Genomic DNA, 26289 nt, shown 5'->3' on the forward strand with positions numbered 1-26289 from the left:
TGTGTTGCGCTAATTCTTGTCTCATTTGTGGTCTGATGAACAGTAAATTCATCTGAGCTGGTTTGAAAAATTAAGCAATCTGGTTGGCAAATTTCCCTGACTATTAACCAAACCGCCATTCTCTGCTTGAGAAAGAACCGTTAACCAAAAAACAGGAAGTAAAACTGTCTGGAGAGGAGGCTTTCAGCAGAATAGATCCTCTTTAAGAAGAATTTAAAAAACATACCTAATGGCACAGAACACCAGCCTACCTTCAAAGAGGACATAATATCTGACTATATGACCAGTAATAAGGAATTTTCTTGGTCATTGATTTTCATTTATGTTCTCAGTCACTGTATACGCTGTTTTTATTATTTTGACTATAGTGTGGATGCCTGTTGTCATTGTTATTATCATCATTAGTTTTATTGTTGTTGATTTATTGCTTTTTTTGTTGTTTGTTTTTTGTTCCCTTTTGCCCTTGGATTTGTAATTTATATTATGTTGTAATGTTTACTTGTGTGGACCCCAGGAAGAGTAGTTGCTACCTTGGTTAGTGGCTAATGGGGATCCAGATAAATAAATGAATAAATAACCAGCAGCACGTCATCACAAACATTTTCACTTTCTCTTTCTTTATTCTCTGTTAAAGCAGCGGGAAATCGTCGCCAACCGCCCAACAATAAGTGTCTGCAAATGTAACAAAGCAACAAGAGACAAAAAAATAAAAAAGAAGCTTTCCTGGGTTTAAGGAAGGAAGAGTGTATGACTAATGGTGACATGGCGTTTTGGATTTGGGTGTGAGCAAACAAGATCACATCACACAAATGAACAGACTGACAGGTTGAAATGTGGTTAATGTGTGCTCTGCTCTAGTATTGTTCTCTTTGCTAGAAAAAAGGTGTGCACAAACTAACTACATATTTTAAGTTTAGGGATCACTATGTGCTTTCCATTTATTGCTTCCTGCCCATTGTCTTGCTGCCATGTCGACAGTCATACTGCCAGTTGCTCGTCATTCCAACAAACCAGACTCACGCCGTGCTAAGACATATGCCTCTTTTATTTCTCCCACCTTCTTCCTATTTGTATTCTCTTGTCATCTCTTACAGTAGATTTGTACAACAGATATCCAGCTCCTCTTACCAGTAGGAGAGCTCCCTTTAAATACAGTAGTCCTCCACTCTATCCAACCAAACACACGGCCCGCCCTCATCCTCCTCTTCCTCCCCAGTGCTCAACAGGAGGATATCAGCACAGTGCAGGCATGAGAATACTTTCTTGTCCTGCTTGTATTTCCGGGTCCATAAGCCTTGTGGCTTTATTTTAAGGCATAGCTCTGAGGATTCATTTCCTTATCCTGTATGAGACAGGCCTCAGCAGCGTACCTTAAAAAGTGAATAGCAGCTGAATATCTTGTTTGTTGCCGACCTCTAGTGGTTGAAGTTCTTCTCACAGAAGCAGCTCACTTCTCACCACACCTGTTAGACGTGCAACAGACGTTTATACCAGAAGAGGTCAGTGGAAGCAAGCATTTCAGTTACTCTGTAAAAATGTTCCCTGATGAATTCGCCCAGAGCGGAAGTCCAGCTGCACTGCAGGCGTCACAGCGTATGTGTACATGTCAGGAGTTTTCTCTGTTTTCGGTAACAAGGGTGATTTTGCAGGGTTCGATGGGTTCTGGCACCGGCGTGTACAGACTCCCTGTTGTGGTCTGAAAAACAGAAGAGAGCAATGAGTTGTTTGTGAGAGCAGGTGAGTAGCAGAGTGTTTGTATTATGCCTCCACGGAGGCATTATGTTTACGTCACATTCTTGTGATATGCAAATAGGGGGAATTTCTTAAAAATGTGGCACAAACACCTGGATCCACTCCACTTGGATTCAAGGATCAATTTTGGTTGTCAAAGCCAAAGGTGAAGGTCACTGTGACCTCACAAAATCCGTTTTTTTTTGGGCCATTACTCAAGAATTCATATGCTAATTATCACAATTTCCCACAAATGTCTAACAGGATAAAATGTGATGACATTTTGGACAGACATGGATGTAAACTGCAACTTGACTGGTTGGAACGCTTTAAAGGAATTTCTTCAAATTTGGCATAAACATCCACTTGGACTCAAGAATGAAGTGATTACCATTTGGTAGTCAAAGGTCACTGTCACCCCACAAAACACGTTTTTGGGCCATAACTCAAGGCTTCATATGCTAATTATTAGTGATGTCTGGCGCTGTGCCGAGGCTTCGGAGCGTGTGTCGAGTAATCCAGTAAGTTTTCTGTGAAGAGCGTATTGAGGTTTGTATCGTTTTAGACCGATGAAGACGTCCGAAACGCAGTTGAGAACTTATTATTCTTGAATAAAAATGAAAAATGTCTCCCATCTATCATTTTCCTATACCTACACAAGCACATTCACTGCCCTCTGCTCAGTTAAACCACTGCCACAAATCAGGAATATATCTGCCTGTTTTACACTCTTTGACCAACAGGTGGTGTTGTGTGCACATGAAGCCTCATGAAGCCATATGACAATTTCACACAAATATCTAATAGCATAAAATGATGACATTTTAGACAGACATGGATGTAAACCACAACTTGACTGGTTGGCGGAGGCATACAACCGCGAGGTGGTAATTCTACTTTTTTTTCCTACCTTAAGTTCTTTGTTTCCGTTCATCATCATTTCCTTGAATATTGCTGAAGGATCTGGTATGATGGGGCAAATAATGGAGCTGTGCCTGCAAACACACACGACGACAGAAATCAACAACCAGCATGCAAAGTTTCCACCTCCAAAATATAGGAATATGTCAACAGGGAGATGTTTTTGTCTCAGAAAAACAAACATAATTTTGCTTTTTTAGAACCAGATATTGAACTTTTATGTGGAAAAATCATATCAGACGCAGATTATTATTCAAAGCAAAGCATTAGTATATGTCTTAAAATATGTCTTGGAAGCCCTAAATGACTTCGTGCACAATGAACATTCCTTTCCTATGATACTCACCTTTAAACACCTCCCTATCTGTGCCTGAAGGTGGGGCGGGTATCTTAACTATGTTCCACCCACACGCTCACTCTGTCCTCTAATTAAACCCTAAAGCACTCCAGTGGCAGCGCTCTCAGTAAGCCAGGTGCAGTTAAAAGTAAAGGCAACTTCCTGTGACTTCTAAGTTTCAGAGTTTGCCTACTGGTGGCATGCTCAAGCCACCAGGATGATTAGGTTAAAGGGATAGTTTGGGTGTTTTGAAGTGGGGTTGTATGAGGTACTTATCCATAGTCAGTGTATTACCTACAGTAGATGGCGCTCGGAAAGCCCTCCAGTTTGGAAAAACAGACAGGACTACCAGCACAGGTGCAAAGCAATATGCTGCTGTGGACGGAGTTAGCAGCAAAATCAATATCAGTTTAAGTGTACACCCCTTCACCTTGCCGTCAGACAGCCCTTTCCGTTGGGGAACTCAAGCCATTATCCTCCAAGCCACCAGACTTCTTTGACAAAAACAATAATTTTACCTCGCAGAACACAGGAGTTGCTGGTCTACCGCTGCCTTGATCAGTTATTAGTTTGTGTTATTGTGTGACTTTGGTGAATCCGAACTAACTCTTTAAAACACCAAAGTAACACAATAACACAAACAAACCAACCAATCGAGGCAGCGATAGACCAGCAACTCCTGTGTTCTGTGAGGTAAAATTACTGTTTTTGTCAATGGAGTCTGGTGGCTTTGAAGAGAGCATAGATGGATATAACAGCTTCACTTTCCCGTCAGAAAGGGCTGTCTGACAGCAAGGTAAAGTGGTGAAAATATTCTAAATATAGCATACATTTAAACTGATATTGATTTTTTTAGGTTGGGTAAAACCCGTTTTGCTGCTGCCCCTGTCCACAGCAGTACATTGCTTTGCTCCCGTGCTGGTACTCCTGTCTGTTTCTCCAAACTGGGGGGCGTGCCGACTGTCATCTACTGTAGGTAATACACTGACTATGGATAAGTACCTCATACAACACCACTTCAGAACACCCGAACTATCCCTTTAAAAGGGCATTCGTGCACAACATATTTCGTGACAATCTGGTCACCAAATCACCCTTTCTGTTGCACAGAGGTATATGCTTTACAACATCCACTCTCGAAATAGATTGCAAAATTCTGGTAATGTGGGCAATCTATGAAATGTACTTCGTACAGTCGGGCCTACTGTTCTGTTTCCGAATCATACCTCCTGAAGCAGTAGCAGGACAGAATCATGCAGACAGACAGGATGATGGGGATGACGATGGCAACCACAGTCAGCGTCTCATCAGGAGGCTCATTTGTACCTGTGATGAAGAGGAGACACATTTCCTTCAGCTTTCAAGAGTGTTGCAGCATATAAAGAAGTGGAGAAACTTCCAAGGTCATTGCAATAAATACAATGATTTCTTTTGTCATAAAAAGCATCAGTTCATAATGTCTATGTGCAGGAAACCCACCAAACATGACATGCATGACAATATCCCTCTAAGACCGTTGGGATCCAGACAGACATTACTGTCGTTAAGAGGCTGCAGCAGGCTCAGTCTTAATGCTAGATTGAAGATTCTGGTATCATATGAAGCTAGAAAACCTAAGGAATCCATTGGTACCTATCATGTCATGTTAGCTTTTCTGGGAAGAGGCTAAATAATGCTCCAAATTTAGGCTACATTATAGCAAGGGAAAACTGGCATGGCCATTTTCAAAGGGGTCCCTTGACCTCTGACCTCAAGATATGTGAATGAAAATGGGTTCTATGGGTCAAGGGATCCTATGACAAATATAGTCTGCAAGAAAAAGTCCATCTCAATGTGTCATTTAGTAATAATTGAGTTGATATAAATGTTGTTTTAGTGCACCTAATGAACTCTGAGATACGACGGAGTATTAGGGCCACATTGAGGAAAAATAAATACATCTCAGATTTCGAGAATAAAATCATAAGTTTACGAGAAAAAAAGTTGTAATATTATAAGAATAAAGTCGTAAGTCTAAGAGAAAAATATCGGAGTATTATGAGAATAAAGTAATAATATTATAAAGTAGTAATTTTACGTGTTATTTTAGAGGGGAAATAGAGCAGCGTGTGTGAAAATGAGGAACGTGGACCATCTTGTGAAGTTATACTTTAGTTTAGGTTTCACAAATAACCAAATGGCTCATCATCACCACATTATCATCATTTTCAGGACCTTGAAAAGATTGTTTCCAAAGCAAGAACCACACGGACCTGATGGGGAAACTGCCTCTTTTGTGGAGGAGGAAATGTTTTTCTTCCTCGTAATATTATGACTTTATTCTTGAAATCACCGATTTCTTTTTCCCCTCCATGTGGCCCTAATACTCGTACTGAGAAATCAGTGTAAGTATAATTGTTTGGGCTGTTACCATAATGTACAACATCGCTGAAGTCGCTGGATACTGTCAGGCAATCTGCACCCGCGCTGACTTTGGATTTGAACTCGTAACGGCAGCTTCTATCGTAGATGATCTGCATCTGATGCGTCTCTCCCTGTTGTATCGTTTGATTCCGACACACCTAAAAAATGGTAAGCACACAAAACCAGTGTTGCACTTTGTCAGGTATACAGGAACTATGTGACTTTAACATTTTAGGGTCAATTTGACTACTTACTTCGGGCTGTTTGCACCGCTTGTAGCAGACCTTGTATACCCAGCTACAACCTATTCCGATCTCTGGAGGTGTCCAGCTCAGATTGAGGTGATCTCCAACTTCTCTGATGCTCATCTTAGGTGAATGTATCTCTGAAGAGATTGTAAAAGGACATTACTTTCCACTTATACTCTGCAGCAAAAGACTAAAAACAAAAAAAGTATTTTAACAGCAAATGTTTTCTATTTTTTTCATCAAACTATTAGAGGTAACACCAACCATGTTTAGCTTTAAAGGAGCTTGACTTATTTCCAAAGTCCACATGCACACAGATGTCAACGCCGGCGTCAGCTTTCAGGACACAACCATTCCTCGTCGCACTGCTGTAAGGCTGATCACACGTTTCTAAACGCTTATTGTCAGGGGCTCCACAAATCCTGTAATGACAAAATGAACAGGTGCTCAGAGAAATTGAACAGCTGAAACACGTTTCTGCAATCCCTTCAGTCGCCACTAGATGTTCATAAAGCCCACAGATTATCTGCTCCCTATTAATATCTGTGTGTGGACTGAGCTCTTTCATGCAGAGATCACAATATCCTGGCGCTAAGAGGCTGGATGCTACAAACGAAGATATGAGGGGATATTTTTCTGTTAAAAATAATCCCATTTAAGGCCTGTTGTTCTGTTCTATTCACTTGATTAAATAAAAACAAACTGCTGCTACATGATTTGACCAAAGTTACTTGTGTTAATTTCTGTGGTAACCCTCTGAGACCCACAATAGAGCCGTTTATGTCTTCTTTTAGGGGGGGTACAGGGGGTCTTTAGGTGGAGATAGCAGGTCAACAGTAGATGTCACATAGAAGTGGTGTACATCATCCGAAAGCTGGGAACCTGAAGATTAATTTGAGATGCAGCTCAGCACTGTGTGTCAAGTTGTTCTAGTCATAAATCAGATATAAACATGAATGAATTCATTTAAATAAATTGTAAAAGTGTATAAAGGTTTAGAACATTATGATGGAAGTATATGATGGTCATTCCCATGTTCACTTGTGTCTCATAAACTGTTGCAGCACTTTTTGGGTTGATGCTATTTGTAACACAGATTTGATGCTTAATTTAACCTTTTCTACCACTCGAGAATTGATAAAAATGATCAATAATCCCTCCAAAATACCACATTAAGACACCAAGACCTTGAGGAACACCATAGAAAAAGACATGCTGTGATTTGAGATCAGAAACTTTTGACATTTGGAGATTTCTGCAGGAATTGCATTATTCGACGATTGGATGGCGGGCGCTTCTGTTGTGTAAACTGCTCAGAAACCCCCTTATTGTCAATCTAGCTAGGAAAGCCATCCATCCTCTGAATGCTCTAGGTCTCTAGTTTGTGGCTGTAAAGTTTCATGAGGCTGTGATTATCCTAGAGGTCACCACAGGTCATTTTATACAGTGAGGTCAAGTATCAAAAAATGGTCTCACTACAATGAAATTGCTCCCATGGGGACTAACATCATCACACATGAATACAGTTGGGCTCATTGGATCCACAAGACTCTCAGCTTTACAGTGATACCCAATTCATGTAATTCCAAGACTGTTTAGGGACCCCAGTATGCAGAAATATTTATACACACTATTATTTTGTGGCGTTGCTGTGATGCTCACCTATAGGAGAGGTTAAACGATTGACTTCCTGGGGTCCAGGAACAGTTCCTTTCATTGAGGGAGGTGAAACATCTGATGTCCTTCACTTCGGCTGCACAGCACAAAAACAAAGACGTCACATACATGTAGCAAGATTCATATATGACTTAAATGCATCATGATGTACAGTTTCAGCTCTCTGCTTCTTACCTCGGGGCTTTTTGGCTTCAATGGTAATGTTCATGATCGTGCTGTGATTCCTACTGTTGCAGGCTAGAGGGCCAAGTCCAGCGGTCCAAACGAAGTACGTCCAGCGATCAGAATTGGTCTCTTCTGTGAGAAGCATTTCTGTGAAATTTCTCCATTTCTTGCAATCCACAGACTGGAGGGAGAACAACACAGGCTTCAATGACAGCTATGCTAACATATATTGAAACACTCCAACCACCTCGGGATGGAGGTCTGCTAGGAACGAATAAACAACGCAGTAGTGTGGTCATGCATCTTCAAGAAGGGACAGTTTGGAAAAGTTCTTATTGTTTGTGCGTTCCATAAAACTCACACATTCACATCTTTTTTTTGCATATTATTTGTCTTCATAACTTAACAACATTATATATTGCTGTGATTTCACAGTAATTCATGGTTTGTATTTATGGGTCTTTCTGCAACTACGGTCACTTTTAACTCTCCCAAATTAAAAAAATCAACCTCTGTGAATATTAATTTTGACCATCAGACTATGTAATACATATAAACAGGTACACACAATTTAAAATAAATTACAATAAAGATTTTAATCTGTAACAGGTTTATTTTTTATGGTTTTCATCACTTGTTCTTACTAAATGCCCTTAACTACCGCAACACTACAATAACGTTCATTTTTAGCATTTTCCTTATGTTAAATTTGATATTATTTTGAAAACATTTAAATTAATTTTCATCAAGCTTTGTGCATCGTTGTAAATATTGATATAAAAAAAATAAGGGATTTCTTGATTTTCTCTACACCCTGAAAATGTAGACAGTAGACGGGTACTTTCCTTCCCTTACCTCACCCCAACCTTCAGACCCAAACCAGAACATTTGGCATTTAGGCTGTCTGTTTAGATTCAGTTTGGAAAATTCAAGTTTCTATAGGAATTTTTTATAACCTGAACAAATCCAAATTATGGTTTGGCTACTGTACAGTCGATAGAGGAGTGTCGAACTAGGTGACTATAAGGGATAGAACGGAGTTGATGACTAATGTTCTGTGAAATGTTGTTCCACGTGCCCTTAAAACATGACACATTTTCCTCTTAGTCTTCATACACAAAAAATATTTAAAAAATGTTGTTTTTTATGACACATATTGCAATTCTAATGTCCGACAACACCTAAAGCTGTTGCGTAAATTACATTTATGCTAATATTGCAGATAACTGGCAGCTAGTAAGGTCTGCTACGTTATAATATACATGAATTTAACTGTAATTTAAAGTTATTTTTTAATGTAGTATGCCATTTCTGATGATGACGTTCGCATGTACGGTGGCTCTGAGGTGTCAAACAACCCTCTATAGCGTTTTGACAGACGCGAAAAGAACACAGAAAATCAGTTGGTTGCAATCTGAAACCACACCACAAGATCAAACCACAAAATCCTACACACTGTCCCTTTAAGAGTGTGTTTTGTTGTCATGAGGAAGAGTAATCTTATGGTCTATTAATAATCTAATCAACATACAATAGCCGACTCTGAAATCTGGATACCAGAGATTCTTTGTATGCATAGTTAAGGAAGATTCTTCTAAATTGTTCCTTCTAGTGAATGAATGAATGAATGAATAAATAAACCAATGAATGAGTAATTAAATAAATAATCAAATACATGACATAAAGTAAAACGTTTGTCTGGCAGTGAAGTAATTTAAAGGTGCATGTGATGTAAGCTTTTAGTGAAGTGGAGGTAACAACCTAGAGACCACCCAAATACCCAACAGACCCAGATTCATCATGTTTCTTACAGAAGTTTTTTCATCATCGTATTTGTACCAGACGTCACGGCCCGACAGACCGTCGGGCTCCAGCCAGGACACGTTCACCGTAAAGTTGTCGAGCCATACAACTTTCAGATTTCTGGGTGGAGGAGGCCAATCTGTAGGACAAGAAATTAAAAAAAATAATTAATAAGCTGAAGAATTGAAGACACTGTTAGGAAAAAAAGATTCATAGGAGGATAGGTTATCATTAGCCTGAATTATTTTTACATTTAGGCCATTATTTGCGACGGAGAATTAGGGCCACATTGAGGGGGGAAAAAATCTGAGATTTTGGGAATAAAGTCATAATATTACGAGAAAAAAGTCTTAATTTAATGAGAATAAAGTCATACTATTTCAAGAAAAAAAAAAGGTCGTAATATTACGAGATTCTCATAATACTGCGACTTTTTCTCTCGTAGATTTATGACTTTATTCTCCTAATATTACCACTTTTTTCTCTTAAACTCATGACTTTACTCTCATAATATTATGACTTTTTTCTCATAATCTTCTGACTTTATTCTCATAATTATTCACATTTCACCGTATTTACTACGCTACGCCCAACGGGGAAAAATTACCACAAAGTCACAAGGTGACCACATTGAATTTGTCTGTAAAAAGACAAAACAAAGAATTTACTTTCTCCGCCGGCTCAGGTCTTTTGGGGCGAGTAAACAAATTCGTCTTTTGTTTTTTACTACTGTGATTATGAATGTTCTACAGTATTGTTATACTACATGGTACAAGAGTTTGTCCACTACTTTAAAGTCAAAACTGCTTCACCAAATGAAAATCTGCTCAAAGATTGTAGGTCAACCCCCTTGAGAAATTCTATGAATCAGCCTATCATAATAACATATTAAGGCTGGCTAACACCATCGTCTCTGACCCCAACCATGTTTTGAACAGTGACTATCAATTATTACCATCAGATCGGAGATACGATTTAATAGGGTTAGACTGAAGCACTCTTTTGTACACCAGTCAATCCTAAAACTAAATATGGAGCCTAATAATCCCAGATCAAATGTACGTTGAAGGGCCCTGAATATCGTCTTCTGTGATTGTAATGTTTAAATGTATGGAACCTTGTTTCTTGTCTTTGTCCTTTCTGTGATGTTGCAAATGGAACTGTTGTGATGCAAAACAAATTTCAGACCTGTCTGACAATAAAGTATTATCGTATTATCGTTATTGTATCGTAAACTGTGCAGATTTTAGCGGAATATAAATTAGACAGACGTTAAATCTAAATTGTAGATTACCTCTCAGCCTTGGTAACGTGTCCCACATTGTCCCACAGAAACATACTCTCATAACGACCGATAACGCACATTAAATGAGCTGGTAACAGTCCGAATCGGGTGCGTCAAAGTCTTTGGGGTTTTACTTTGTAAAACAGTGGCATGAGTGATTCTACGACAGAGTATTAGAGCCACATTGAGGAAAAATAAATAAATCTGTGATTTCGAGAAAAAAAGTCGCAATATTACGAAAATAAAGCCATAAGTTTACGAGAAAAAAAGTCGTAATATTACGAGAATAAAGTCAGAAGTTTACGAGAAAAAAGTCATAATATTATGAGAATAAAGTCAGAAGTTTACGAGAAAAAAGTCATAATATTATGAGAATAAAGTCAGAAGCTTACGAGAAAAAAAGTCGTAATATTACAAGAATAAAGTCAGAAATTTAAGAGAAAAAAAGTCGTAATATTACGAGAATAAAGTCAGAAGTTTACGAGAAAAAAGTCGTAATATTACGAGAATAAAGTCAGAAGTTTACGAGAAAAAAAGTCGTAAAATTATGAGAATAAAGTCAGAAGCTTACGAGAAAAAAAGTCGTAATATTACAAGAATAAAGTCAGAAATTTAAGAGAAAAAAAGTCGTAATATTACAAGAATAAAGTCAGAAATTTAAGAGAAAAAAAGTCGTAATATTACGAGAATAAAGTCAGAAGTTTACGAGAAAAAAAGTCATAATATTATGAGAATAAAGTCAGAAGTTTACGAGAAAAAAAGTTGTAAAATTATGTGCATAAAGTCAGAAGTTTAAGAGAAAAAAAAAGTGGTAATATGAGAATAAAGTCATAAGTTTAAGAGAAAAAGACGTAATATTACGAGAATAAAGTCATGGGGTCTTGGGATCTGGTCACCCTACTTGTGAATCGATGATAAAAACCTACTAGTGGGTGCAGCAGGGCCCTGCTGACCCACATCTATGAGGCGTATAACCACTGATAATTCACATTTAATGACATTTAATGACATTTAATGACGCGTCTCGACACCGCTCATATTTAGGAGGTTAAACCAGACATTATTTTATAAAATTTAAAATAGAAAAAAAAGCTACGTCATGAAAGACAATTCACTTCCGTCTGCACATAGCAACCAAACACTGCAGTCAAGTGTGTAGGCTTATCTGACGCACTTCATCATTTTTGTTGCGCGTCTATTTCCCAATCACGGTAATTGATTGGTGAGTTGTGGCTCTTAATCTCTCATAAAACACTTTTCCTTTGCAGGTTTTTTACTGAATGTCCCAAAATATATTTACATTATATTCCTATAAATAAAAATAATAATAAAATGATCTTACATAATCTCAGTGTATAGGCAAACCAATGTATTGAAAATCCAGATAAAATCACCATTGGAACATAAAATTGTCCTCAGATTTGACATCTGTAAGACTAGTTAGTTATGCACATTGGGATTTTTAACATGAAAGAAAACTTTGCTTGAGATGTCAATAATGATGAAAGGATGTTGTTTTTTTGCCTATTGTTTTTGTTTTTTTTCCTTTTATTATTTTGAGATTTAAATTGGTTGAGTTTACAGGTGCATCCACTTAGAATTTTCTTAACAAATTAAAATAAAAACTGTAAAATTGCAAGAAAAGAAATATTTTTTATATCCTCGAAAGAGATCCAGGAAATGGATTTTTTTCAGTTCACTTTTACTAACTTGTCTCAGTCTGTTTTGGCACCATATTGTCACATTTTCAACATATTGCAAGTTTTAATATAAACCAGTTCACTGTAATTGCAAAATAGAGGCGCAACCACATCTAAACAAGTTTGTAAAAGGTAGAAAATTCTGTTATTATTGAGCAGCCAAATTAATATCTGTCATTTAAACTCGACATAAATAGTGTTTGTGTATTGATAAGACTTTTTTCTCTCTCTCTCTCTATCTATTTGTGACTGTCAAGTATTTATCCCAGTAAAATCCTCATTATGTACTAATTACAGAACAGGTACTGTCTCAATAATAGGAACATTTTTGAATTAATAAATTAAGCCATAAATCTCAGTAAAATGAGAGAATAAATCAATCAATACATCAATCTTTTTTTTTAATGACACTGAAAGTGCGTCATAATCACCTCCTAATTGAACTCTGATCTTTTGACTAAAAAACCCTTTATCAATAATTACAAGGTTAATGAAGTCAGCTTTTTTTACCTGCTTTACAGTGGCACACCATCATCATCATTATCACCATAATGAAGGTTAAAAAAGCGACAAAGTCCCGAGGAAGAGTCATGTTTGTCGTCGTGCGTCTTGGAGCGTTTAATCCTGTTTGGAGACGCGTAAAGTCCACAAGGTCCTTAGGGAAACTGCTCCAAGTAATAAAAAAAAAAACACCTTCTAACAGGTAATGTTACTGTTTATAAGAAGAAAAAGTGAAAAAGAAGAAAACACAAGAGGAAATGGGAAGTAAAGAGTCACCAAAAGCACCTTGATAGTCCTCTACAGGCGCTCCTGCTCAGTCTACCAGGAACAGCAGGGAGGAGCTGGTGAGAGAGAGAAAGTGGGAGGAAAGATGTGATGGTGACACGGAGTCACCTTAATCATCAAGGGGAGGAGTCTGGAGAAGGGGAGGATATATATATATATATATACATATATATATATATATCTATATGTATATACATATAGATATATATATATTTTTTTTATATATTGCAAGACAAAAGACAATACATTAACACAACAACAAGAGGACGACAAGAACAGTGAAGACAGGCCAGTTAGCACATTTCTGTGTGTGCCTTGGGTTGGGTCTATAGAGTGGATACATGGAGAGAGGAGAGGTTAGTAAAAATATATATATATATACATACATATACATACATGCATATACACATATAAATATACAAATTAAAAAATAATAATGAGTAAGTAGTTAAAGGGACTGTTTGTAACTTTCAGAAATGCTTGATAACAGCGACACCTGTGGCCGTTAAATCAACGAAAGTCAGCGTCGGGCTCGCGCTTGATCGCTCTACATAGACATGAACGAGCATCGCTCAAAACAGTGAGGCGACACACGTCAGCTAAAAGCACAATATCACTTTATATTTCATACTTCATATTTTCACCAGACGAAGGTCTCTCCATGAATCACTGTTGACCCTAGTGTTGGCTTTTCCTGCTTCAGCCTCTGGGGCTGAAGCAGGAAGAGAAACGTTATCGTCTCCCGACTGTGCCCGCAGGGAGACACTGGCACCCGGGCGGAGACGATAACGTTTCTCTCTGCGGAGCCCCGTCACTTCACAAGACACGGAAAACCTCTGTTGGTCTGGAGGAGCTGCAGCAGTTATTTCTGCACAAACGTCCACTGTACATTCACTTGATATTCTCAGAATTACTAACTCTTCTGCAGTGTGTAGTGTGCGCGCATGCACGTGTAGAGGTGGAGCTAGACAGCGAGAACACGTGCGTTGTGTGAGTGAAGGCAAGCAGGCAGAGACTCCGGCCACACGCGAGTGCGCATATACGAGCGCGCATGGGATCCCGGCCCGGTAGATTTATACGTGTAAAAAGTTACAAACAGTCCCTTGATAGATCCTGGTACTGTTTTGGAGCGGTGTAATATAGGCCACTTACCTGTGAGCTAATGTCAGATTGAGTAAGTAAGGCAACCTGTTAATTTTGAGAAGAAGTGTTTGTATATTTTGTTAAATTGTATTAATTTATGTTTGTTATAATTAGGTACCGGATGGAGAATGTTAAACAGCCTTAAGAAGCCGATGCATTAATAACGTAAGATGACTACGTACCTCTTATTTTTTATTACTAATTGTGGTAAGCATGGTAATATATTGATTTAATTTGTTTATTGTGCAGAAAAATCATCCATATCTTCATCCCTTATCCATCCTTCAACCTCCACCCATTAACCTCTCTGAATAAATGGTTAACTGGCTCTTGGATCCTGGTGTTTAATGTGCATCCCAGCTAGAAGTTCAATGGTCCAGCATTAATACTTTCAAACAAGGCAACAATGATCTAACTTAGGCCTAGTCTTTTTTTCACCAACCCATAAAACACTGTGCGTAAAGAGTTAAAGGCGCTCTCTCACTCTCTCTCTTAATGAAAGGCACACCGCGCATGCTTGGGATCTTAAGTGCGATATGCTCCAAACCACCAAGTATCCATCCATTCCTCCAGGAAGTCGTCAGGCTCTGGATGACTCTGTGAATCAATAAACGGATTAACTTTATGGTTAATGGCTTCATGCAGCAACAAACAGCACAAGAGTGCACAGTAGCAGCCTACAAACTGATGGTACAAAACATACTGTACGTTTGATCTCAGCTGCATTGTTTTATGACAAGCTTGATCCATAAATGAGTGAGCAAGTTTTCACTTCAACACCTCTTATATGAAGACATTAATTGTAATCTTAAAGTGGTTACTCCAGCAATATTTTTTATAAAGTTTTATAGTCATAGGGGACAGATTAAAGAAAAAAGAATGGTTAATATAATGGTTAAAATATCCTGGCTTTTAGCCCAGTAGTACGAGTCATGCTTCAGAAGTGTTGGATCGTACACTACCCATAATGCAAGCGTTAGCAAGCTGTGACGACAGCGTGACCGAGCGGACGCTACTGCGCCTGCTCCATGGGCCCAATGGATGAAGAAGATCACCGGAAGATCCGGGTACTTTTCCACTAGGAAGTCAAGCCATTTTGGCATCATGCGCCCCGCCTCCAACGCTGTATACAGTTCTCTTAATACATCCATGGTTGGGCCCCTTAGTTCCACCTAATAAACATTTTAAAGGGACTGTTTGTAACTTCTTACACGTATAAATCAATCAGGGTCGGTGTCCCATGCGCGCTCGCGTGTGGCTACGCTGTTCAGACTCAGACTCCAACACAAACTACACGGAAGCACCAAAACCGCAAAGTTTTATCTAGTGAAGCCCGTCTTGCAAAACAGTGTTGGCCAATTTCTGATTCTTACAAACAGTCCCTTTAAGGGGTTACTCCAGCAATTTTTGTATAAAGTTAGTCATAAAGTTTGGGGGCTCACAAGGGACAGATTAAAGAAAAGAAAGGTCAAAATCAATGCAGCAGAGGCCAAAATATCCTGGCTTTTGATCCAGTAATATGACTCATGCTCCAAAAGCGTTGGATCCTACACTTCCCATGATGCAACTCAATGATTTTCATACATTCTTGTGGCTGAATGGGAACAAGCTGACAGTCCATATGAACACAGAGCCGGCTCTAGCCACCTTTTGGTGAATTATAGGTGAAATTTATCATCTCCAAACTCTCAATAAGTTTTTCCAGGTTTTATTGGAAAATGGCTTTACAAAGTAAGTTTGACAAGCAGCTGCACTTCAGTATACAATGCAATAAAAATGAAAAAAAAAATCTCTCTGCTAGGACAGATTTGGACTAAAGTCCAAAACATTACAAATATAAATACATACATACAGTACGTACAAACATACAAGGATACAGAATTCACTTTACATACAGCATGGCAACAAAGTTATGTACATCTGCTTAAATATTATTCATCTATCTGCTAATTACAGTGTAGCACTTGTGAAATACTGTAAATAACCAGCGCCGTGATGAAGGTCTTATTACTTGAGATAAGGGAGTCGTTTCAGAAGCACAAAGGCACTGGATCTTAACCCAGATGTTAGGAACTCTCTTCACTTCCTGTACTGAAGTAAATATTATCATACCGCTGTAATCGGTGTGTCCTGTTTCTGACTTCAAATGTCTAAAAAGGAGCCCATAGAGAGAGAATACTGTTTCATGATTGTTCTAAAGCTCTGATAGAATTTGTAATCATATTAAATACCTCTAATACAACATATTTTTTTTACATTTACAATGTAATTGAGCTACTTTTAAACTAAGCAAACCCTTCTAGAGAGCAGCTTTATCACACAGCTTTAATACAACCCTGAGGTCTGTCCTTTCTTTGACTTTTAGGGAACACACTGAGAAAGCATTTGTCATTAAACAAACAGGGCAGTAACTTTTGCCCGGCGCTCACTCGGAGCTGCTGCTCTTTAGACGGGACTTATCTGTTTATCACAGGAATGAACCCTCGGCTTGACTATCTTAATGCTCACCCTGCTGAGACAGACTAGAAAAGCCTGGCCAAACAAAACACTGAGATGCTTCTAAAAAGTCGACTTGAGTAGTAAAAAAAGGAATTGTGGAGGGAGCTTGGTGTCCTGCATAGATCTGAAGGGCAACATTGCAGAGAGAGAGAGAGGACGGAAAAGAATTGCTTTTAGTACAGTATCTGCCTCTAACAGTCAATCCTGCAGTTCATCACAAAGGCAGAAATAAAAGTGCAACCTAGCATGACTCAGCATAACACCTGAACCTGGCATGCTGACCATTAGTCGGTGCTGCTGCTGCGATACATTCTCTGTAAATACTGCTGCTGTGGTTTGAATACATCCAACTATCTGCGCTGCGATCTGTCACCCCAACCATCTTCTGCACGTACAAGTACAGTAGAAGTGCTGATGATGGAATAAAAAAAAAAAAATAAATGACTTGATAAATGAATAAATATGTCATTAAATGTAGCAAAAAATAAAATAAAAAATAAATATAGCCATTACTTAATTGATAAAATGTGACATAAATTTATATATTTTTTTATTTGCCTATTTATTTATTTATCTTTGTATTAATTCCTTTATTTATTTACTCTTCTGTTTAATTTTCCCTTTTATTTATTTATGTATTTATTTATATTAATTCTTTTTTTCATTTGCATTTATTTTTAAATGTATTTATTTACTTATGTATTTATTTATTTATGCATGATTTTCCCTTTGCATTTCACCCCTTATTTATTTCCCCAAACTTATTTTCATTTTTGCCTCATGATGTATTTATTTTCATTACATTTTTTATTTATTTTTGCATTTGTTTTTTTTTATTTATTTAATTTTTGCATTGCATTTCTTTTAATTTATTTTCAAACATAAAAATGTATTTATGCATTAATGTATTTATGTATTTATGCATTAATGTATTTATTTATTTCCCTTATTCATTTCCACAAACTTATTTACCTTACCAACTTATTTCTGTATCATTTTCTTTATATATTTCTTTACACATACAAAAATAAAGAAGCAAGTTAAAACAGAATTATACATTTATGTCACATTTCATCAATTAAATAATGGCTACACTTATTTTTAATATTACTCTTTTGCTATATTTAAAGACATATTTATTTATTGAGTCATTTATTTATTTATTTTTTATTTTGACAGGTTCCGTCCTCTATATAAGGGCAGTTGGCGGCGGTGGCAGAGGGAGGCCGGTGGGACGGAGCTCAGACCAGGTTGGCGGACGTCCCGCTGATGGCACGAAACACATGGAGGGAGTTCTGTAACAGCGAGCGCATCATGTCCTCCTGGTAGATCTGGGGTCAAAGCAAAAACACAAACAGTTCACACATAAAGGCAGATGTCAGACGCACGCTCGTACTCAAATCATCTCTATTTCTGCCCCAACACATTGAATTGAATGGGCTGATACAATGCGACACACTATGAGATGTGTTTTGTACAATGAAATACATAAAACAAAGTTATTAAAGTAGTTTTATAAATGACCTTGCAACAAACGATGAAAGTGAAAGTGAAAGTGTCCACATAGCATTCCCCCGTTGCTGTATGTAAAGTCATGTTATCCTTGCAACACACATTTTTTTATTTTCTAAACTCGTTGGTATTTCTCTGATATCTCATCATCTGATCTGATCTTTCTTTGCATGTTTTTTTGAATTGCTGATTAAATCTGGGATTGGAATCTGATGGAGCAGCTGCGGCAGAAACTAAATACTACATGCAGCAAAATAGAAAGTACTACTAGACACTGTGTTTGGCGAGGAAAAACTGGCATGTCCATTTTCAAAGGGGTCCCTTGACCTCTGACCTCAAGATGTGTGAATGTAAATGGGTTCTATGGGTACCCACGAGTCTCCCCTTTACAGACATGCCCACTTTATGATCATCACATGCAGTTTTGGGGCAAGTCATAGTCAAGTCAGCACACTGACACACTGACAGCTGTTGTTGCCTGTTGGGCTGCAGTTTGCCATGTTATGATGTGAGATGGTTTTATGCTAAATGCAGTACCTGTGAGGGTTTCCGGACAATATTTGTCATTGTTTTGTGTTGTTAATTGATTTCCAATAATAAATATATACATACATTTGCATAAAGCAAGCATATTTGTCCACTCCCATGTTGATAAGAGTATTAAATACTTGACAAATCTCCCTTTAAGGTACATTTTGAACAGATAAAAATGTGTGATTAATCGCTATTAACTATAGACAATCACGTGATTAATCACGATTAAATATTTTCGATTGACAGCCCTACTACTAAGTGTTGCAGGAGTTTCTGTTCAGACTTTTTTTCCTTCCTCCATGCACCTTGGAAGTAGGTGAAGTTGTGCCAGAAACCGCTAAACTGCAGGTTATCAGTTATGAAGAGGAACACTGTCTCATCTGATTATCAATAACCTGACAAATCACATTGCATCTATCTCCAACAGGCATTCATCCATGCAATGTCTGTTACAACTTGCCTCACGTCAAAATCCGGCCAAGCCCTCAAACTCGACTTCTGCTTTAGCCGTCATTCTAGTGCAATTTCAACATCTACTGTAAGTTATCATCACTTCTGCGTCAGAGGTTGATACGCCCAGTTCAGTTTATGGCTGACTTGTGATGAGACGGCAACATCCTGCAATTAATTTGTTAAACAGATCAATACATTCTCCGATCCGATCTATACAAAACATTTAGCTCTTTCATTTCTAGAAGACAGAATTCTTCTTCTTCTTCTCTGCTCCAGAGGAGACAGGTTTGACAACAACAATGACAACAACAGAATAGAAACCTGGATGTTCATTTTGCCGGTCATCCTGGTTTGTTTTGGAACTGAGGTAGCAGTATGATCTGTGACCAGGATGTTGTGTTTTACATGTCTAGACATGCAAATATTTCAACCTTAACCAGGATGCTACTGTGTGAGCAAACATCATTTGATTAGTGGCATCTCTCATTTGCAATGTTTTCAACACCATCTGCTGCGCAGGCGTTGACCACAATCTGCAATGTAAATACCTTATCGTGACTCAGCGTGATCTGGCAAGTTTGTCGAAGGCGGATTCAACGGCTGGCACGTCCGCCAGAAACACTTTCATCCTCTGAATGCCTTTCGGATGCTTAAAATCTTTTCTGTTTGAATGCATATTTCAGCTGCTTGGCAGTAATGTTAGCTGACCAAACGAAGGTCTCTCCATGAATCACTGCTGATCCTAGAGTTGGCTTTTCTTGCCTCAGCCTCCCGACCGCGGCCGGAGGAAACAGGGGAGACACCGGCACCCGGTCGGAGACGATAACGTAACTCGTTGCGGAGCCCCGTCACTTCACAAGACACGGAAAACCTCTGTTGGTCTGGAGGAGCTGCAGCAGTTATTTCTGCACAAACGTCCACTGAACATTCACTAGATATTCTCAGAGCTACTAACTCTTCTGCAATGTGTAGTGTGCACGCATGCACGTGAGGTGGAGCGAGCTGAGTGAAGGCAAGCAGGCAGGCAGAGGAGCAGAGTACAGCTGAGACTCCGGTCCTGGAGACCAAAGCTACGGTCTCCCCCGCGTCCTCCAACACTGTTTTGCAAGACGGGCTTTACTAGATAGAACTTTGCGGTTTTGGTGCTTCTGTGTAGTTTGTGTTGGACTCTGAGTCTGAATAGCGTAGCCACACGCGAGCACGCATGGCACACCGACCCGGATTGATTTATACGTGTAAGAAGTTACAAACAGTCCCTTTAATCACCCATTTCTTTTAGAGTCTTTCCATTTTGATTGCTGCATTGTATCTGGATGAACTGATGTTATTTAGATTACCCATTCAACCATAAAATGGGTGCAAATTGAAAATTGATGGGTATCAAAAAGGACAAAACGGAGCTTTAACACACTTCATGATCACTTTACCTGTTTTTCCTTAAAGCTAAAGGCCAGCACAATGGAGAGAAAGAGGCAGACCAGTTAGTTCAGTGAAATCAGAGCAGCTAAAGTTATATCAAATGTCAGCTGGCACAATAACAATGCTGCAACACAGAGATGTCACATTCCACTGATGGGAAGAGGGTAAAGTACACAATGATGTGCAACGTGATATTACAGCACGTACAGACGAGTCGGGAAAATCAGCTTGATTCTACTGAATATTTATCCAGGAAATGTACAAGAGGAAATCAGTTTTCAATTATTTCTGGATGTTAAATTAACACAGCTTCCGCAACTCATTATGACTCACTCCCAAGTCCGAACATTCATCACCAATGTTAAACATTAAGCATCAGGGACATTATAGCGGCTCCTGAAAACTTCTCGAAACATTAGGCCCAAAGTCTTAATGAAATCAGGGCCTTCGTTTATGCAATGTAACCAGCAGGGATAATGTGTTGATAATGGCTCTTTCTGTGCCAGTAAGATCACTCAGGTTTACTGTTTGTTGATTTTTATAGCCACGCCGCCCACGTTCTGGTTATTTGCACTTTAAGCTATTCACTAAAATAAACCACGGTGAAGTGGACTTCAACTTTTGCTGCTGCTCAAGGTAATTATGGGTGCAATAAAAATTATAGTGACTCACTTGTGGATAGAGAAAACATGGCACATGGCACATGTTAATAATGATTCATATGTATGTGCAGTTTGATTTGTCTCAGTTTCCATTTTCTTTATGTTACTGGCTCTTATGATGGCATATTGTAGATAAGTAAATAATTTAATACATATTGATTTGCCTCACTCCTGTGTGCACGTTTGATGATTTTCCAATCCACTGCAGCAACCTCTCACATCAAAGCAGTATAAATGTCTGTGTCATAGGGGTGCAATGTACGCAGACGTTTATTACCTGCTCGTGGATGATGTCAGATAGCTCCTTTACCATCTCTTTGAAGTTGGCCTTCAGCCCCTCGTGGTACTCAAACTGGTCCTCTTTGATAAGACGCTCGTTGATGTCCAGAGCTATACTGCAAGCCTCGACAAAACGCCTGCAATTATAAAAAAAATAAAACGACAAACTTAATAACTAATAATCAACCATTAATTTAATAATAGAAATGAGGAAGAAGGGACAATAAGGCACAGAACAGATTAAAATGAGAATCAACAAGCAGCTAATTATAAGGACAAAGAGTACCTGAAAATATCCTTGAGATCTTTTAATTTCTTGTTGCCAGACTGGTTGGATTTACTGTCATCCAAGAATGCTCTGGCATAGGCCATGGGACCTGCGTTCACCTGCAGCAAGACATGCCTCAAGGTGTTAAGCATTCCTATTCTCTGTTCAGCACGCAAACAGATAATAATCAGCACGCACGCACCATTTGTCCTTTTCATGACACTCATACCGACAACAGGCCAGTTTTGCGCAATAACAGCAGTTCATGTTTGTTCTTTATACAAATATTATATATATAAACTGTTATAAAAGTGTGTGATTTGCTATGCAGCAGTTATTATTATCTTGTTTTTGTCAATCTTCATGCATGAAAATTTGAGGAATTTGCACATAGGTCCAGTCCTATGCTAAACTTCCTCAACTGGCTTTAGCCGTACGTGTTACAACTTTGCAACTTCCGCCAACATGTAGCCCAAGTGAGCAGAAATGTTCAAATGCTTCAACCTGGCAGGAATTATAACGTCCATCACTAAAACTTTATATATTTATATCTCCGCCCACAATTGTTTTGCTCAATTGACACCAAACTTTCTCCGCTGCATCTTCAGACTGTGAATAAGACTGACTACACAGCTACTGCAAATTCTCACTGTATTCTCACAATATTCTCACGGACAATGGACTCTTTTGTAAACCACAGACCCTCAGTGTGTCAGTGGCTCTTTGATTTAATTTGTTTGGATGAAACAAAATAAAAAGTAATAAAAAGTGATATTTATTGTTTATTATGGTATTTTATTTTGCCCTCAGCTGTGTCCCTGAGTGTCTGAGACCTTTACCTGCACAGAGACGCAACCCTGCAGTTTGAGCTGCAGCTGGATCATGTCCACCTCCTGGTTGGCGCAGAGTTTGGTCAGCTCTGCCGTCCGCGCCTTCATCTCATCTATGGCCACATCCACCGGCTTGAGCTCCACCTGCTTCTCCCCCAACACCTCCACGCGCTTCTTCACATACGGGAAGGTGTTGGCGGCTGGAGACGAAGAGGGCAGGGAAAAAACTGGTTGGGTCATGCATGTAAATAGAACAAAATGAACATGAGCCGGATGTGCTTCTTTAAAGGGTCATCTTCAGGTGAGCCCTCAGTTGCTTGTCATGTGCAAAGGGATCAAATGCGATGACAAGTTTGACGGCTTATTGTAGCAACACTATATTTGTTTTGATTCACAGAAAGAAAAGCCATCAGAATGAGCCAAAGCATCTGTTGTTTTGTTCTGCTGTATTTACAGTAAGGCTCAATGACATGAGATAAGCCAGAGATACTTGAATAGAGTGTTGCTGTAGGGATCCTAATATCCAGCTGCCCCTCACTACAGTAACCAGCTGTTTTAATGTTTAATGCCATTTAGGAGGTCACACGTTGGGCAGTCAAAAGTTATATAAAAAATAAAACAAAGCACATCTGCTCTGTAAGAAAAGATTCTAGTTTTTGTACATAACATTAAAGGGATAGTTCGGATTTTTGAAAGTGGGGTTGTATGAGGTACTTATCTATAGTCAGTGTAGTACCTACTGTACATGGAAACAGACAGGAGTACTTCAGTACGGGGAACTGAAGCCGTTATCTATGCTCTCTTCAAAGCCACCAGACTCCATTGATAAAAACAGTAATTTTACCTCTCAGAACACTTGCTGGTCTACCGCTGCCTTGATCGGTTAGTTTGTTTGTGTTATTGTGTGACTTTGGTGATTCCGAACTAACCCTTTAAAACACCAAAGTCACACAATAACACAAACAAATCAACCGATCGAGGCAGCGGTAGACCAGCAACTCCCGTGTTCTGCGTTGTAAAATTACTGTTTTTGTCAAAGGAGTCTGGTGGCTTTGAAGAGAGCAAAGATAATCAGTTCCCCGTTGGAAAACGCTGTCTGACGGCAAGGTAAGGTGGTGAAAATATTATAAATATAGCGTACACTTCAACTGATATTGATTTTTTTAGGTGTCTAAGGGTGCTTTCACAAGACAACATTTGGTCCGTTTTAATCGAACTCTGGTGCTGACCAAAACAACCGGTTCAAGATTGCTTGCGAGAGGTGGTCTCAGACTGTTTCTAAGCGAACCCAAACGCAGGCTGCCTGTGTGAGCATTTGTTGAGATGGACACAAGTAAACGACAGGTTAACATGAGTGGGAGAGAGGACTGACTTGGACAAAGTCTGATGTTTGCTGGACATCTAGGCCGAAGAACATGCTAAATAAAGTCCATAAAAATAGTGACGTTCATAAAGTCATTGGAGATAAACTAGAGGTGAAGGGATTTTGTGCGAACAGTAGAGCAGTGCCAAGTGAAAGTGAAAAAACTTCAACAGCAGTATATCAAAGTCTGCGATTCCCTGCACAGAAGTGGCAGCTCTCGAGACGATAAAGATAAATTCACTCCTTCGTACGCGCCCCTCAGCTATTTTTTTTTTTTTATTTGGAGGTTTTAATGTGTGAACTGTGAAAAGCTAACCAAACTAAATACAAAACAAACCAAAAGTATAAATTTCACTCTGACTATGTCTTGTGAAAGCGCCCTAAGATACGTGCCGACCGCCATCTACTGTAGGTAGTCTATGGATAGTTGCCTCATACAACCCCCACTACGAACTATCCCTTTAACTATGACTTCAAATGGATGAGATGTAATGCTGAGGTCTTTGCTTTGTCTCTGTACGATGTGTCATCATGATAACACAGATGAATGCATTATTAATGTGGTGTTAAACATGTTGCATTTTAAATGATGAGGTGTTTTGTGCACGAGTGTGTTTCACGTACTTGTAAGCACGCTCCTCCTCTTGCACTGCTCCTCCACCCCGCCGTGCTTTTTGCCCGACAGCGTGTACGGCGTCTCGAACACAAAGCGGTTGATGTTGTGGCACTTCTCAAAGTCGGTCTTCTTCTCCGGCGCCTCCTTCTCCTCAAAATACGCCTTGACAAACGTCACCTGGAAATAGGCGAACTTGGCGTCCAGGTCTTTGGCGTTTACCTGAGGGAAAGCAATCACCTTTAAATAAAATAGAATTGCAAAAAGCACTACAGAGAGTTGGGGAAGATAATTGAGGCTCGGATGACTTGTTGAGAATCCCTCAACATCCCTCTTGACTGCTTCAACACAAGCTGTCCCCTCAACCTCCACTGATTCACAATAAGAGCAGCCAAAGAAGTCAGATTTTATCTTGTCAATCGAGACTTCCCAATGACTCCATGGAGAGGAAACATTTCCAACATTATGTTCATTATGTTCTTCCTCCATTTATCTACCGCACCTTGTTTGAGTCATGAATTATCTTGACGTTTTCCGGCCCAAACTTTTCCCCGTAGAGTGTCATCAGCCGCTGAGAGATTTCGGACAGGCCGGTGAGCTTGGGCTCTTTGTAAATGTACTCCTTTCCGTCCTCCTCCTCGAAGAAACCCTGCACAAAACACAACGAGAGACAGTCCATTTTTAGTTCAGTAACGGGTCTTAAAATGTTATTTTTCCTTCAGTGTTTTCAATACAACTTACAATCAACTTCAAGTGCCAACAATGCCAACAGTGGCGTGAATCATGCTCTGAATCACACTTGGTAACCCGCTCAAACACGTGGAGGGAATTCAAGTGGAAGGTTACAGGGAACAGGGTAATTAAACAGATGAGTAAATAAATAAGGGAATTAATGCAAACATAAATAAATAAATAAAGAAGCAAATTAAAACAGAAATATCAATTCATGTCACATTTTATCAATTCATTAATGGCTACATTTATTTTTTTATATTATTATTGCTACATTTAATGACATATTTATTGATTAGTTTTTGATTTTGGCAGGTTCCGTCCTCCATAAAGATGGGCCCAATGCACATTAACAAATGATGGAGAAATTGTATAGCACAGAAACAGGAAATCCTCTTAACATATTTTATAGCCTTGTTGTAAGTAAGATGCAACACTTACACCACATTTTGCTTTACTGGCATAACGCATTTGCATGACACAACATTTCCTGAAAGTGTTCTGCTTGACTAACGTCACTGCAGCTATTTGAGCCAGTTTATTGCGTCCGCGGACTTGAACCTGCTTGTTGTTAGAGTGCTATCACAAAGCTGTAATTGTAACCCTTGCATGGCGAGAAGAGTTACTGTGTTGCACTCAGCTGCTCTTACAAATCATATTTGTAATGACTCTAATTTCACTTCCAGATTTTCAACATTTGGCACATTTCCATTATATATCCAACATTGAAGAGGGATGTGATACACGCCTACGCGATCCCCAACAAATGGATTGAGTCACGTTAGGACAGACATTATTTATGTGTCATGATGAAAGGGCATCCACTCAGTTCTCAGTCCACCAAAACAAAACAATACAGAGACACATAATGTCCATTTTCACTACTAACTGTAAAACCTTTTTAACAGAAGTCCCAAACACTAATA

General features: G+C 38.9%; 2 protein-coding genes across 4 annotated transcripts in view; both read right to left on the reverse strand.

The window, feature by feature from the left end:
• Positions 1-596: 596 nt before the first annotated feature.
• Positions 597-13132, reverse strand: LOC119481557. Its single transcript, XM_037758647.1, has 10 exons — positions 12781-13132; positions 9294-9424; positions 7492-7663; positions 7303-7393; positions 5905-6062; positions 5647-5777; positions 5400-5550; positions 4216-4315; positions 2642-2726; positions 597-1696 (listed from the first exon to the last, which is right to left on the reverse strand). Exons 1-10 carry the CDS (start codon positions 12860-12862, stop codon positions 1607-1609), a joined length of 1191 nt encoding a protein of 396 aa, XP_037614575.1. The 5' UTR covers positions 12863-13132; the 3' UTR covers positions 597-1606.
• Positions 13133-17844: 4712 nt separating this feature from the next.
• Positions 17845-26289, reverse strand: part of dock11 (dedicator of cytokinesis 11) — a 75893-nt gene continuing 67448 nt past the window's right edge. For 2 of the 3 annotated variants that reach the window (XM_037758750.1, XM_037758749.1), the window contains 6 exons: positions 25134-25280; positions 24643-24853; positions 22665-22855; positions 21844-21944; positions 21556-21694; positions 17845-18029 (listed from right to left, as the gene is read on the reverse strand). In XM_037758750.1, the coding sequence (XP_037614678.1) occupies positions 17940-18029; positions 21556-21694; positions 21844-21944; positions 22665-22855; positions 24643-24853; positions 25134-25280 (879 nt within the window). In that variant the 3' untranslated portion in view covers positions 17845-17939. Of the gene's footprint in view, positions 18030-20624; positions 20641-21555; positions 21695-21843; positions 21945-22664; positions 22856-24642; positions 24854-25133; positions 25281-26289 lie in introns of all 3 variants that reach the window. The other variant, XM_037758751.1, reaches the window with a different exon arrangement.

The sequence above is a fragment of the Sebastes umbrosus genome, chromosome 22 (assembly GCF_015220745.1).
Source record: "Sebastes umbrosus isolate fSebUmb1 chromosome 22, fSebUmb1.pri, whole genome shotgun sequence".
In the NCBI taxonomy this organism is placed as follows: domain Eukaryota; kingdom Metazoa; phylum Chordata; class Actinopteri; order Perciformes; family Sebastidae; genus Sebastes; species Sebastes umbrosus.

Coding starts and splice junctions, on each gene's coding strand:
- LOC119481557 (XM_037758647.1), bottom strand. CDS start 12,862: ATGACTCTTCCTCGGGACTTTGTCGCTTTTTTAACCTTCATTATGGTG. Junction 7,664..9,293: donor ACGATGATGAAAAAACTTCT/GTAAGAAACATG, acceptor TTCTCCCTCCAG/TCTGTGGATTGCAAGAAATG. Junction 5,551..5,646: donor AGCGGTGCAAACAGCCCGAA/GTAAGTAGTCAA, acceptor ACCATTTTTTAG/GTGTGTCGGAATCAAACGAT.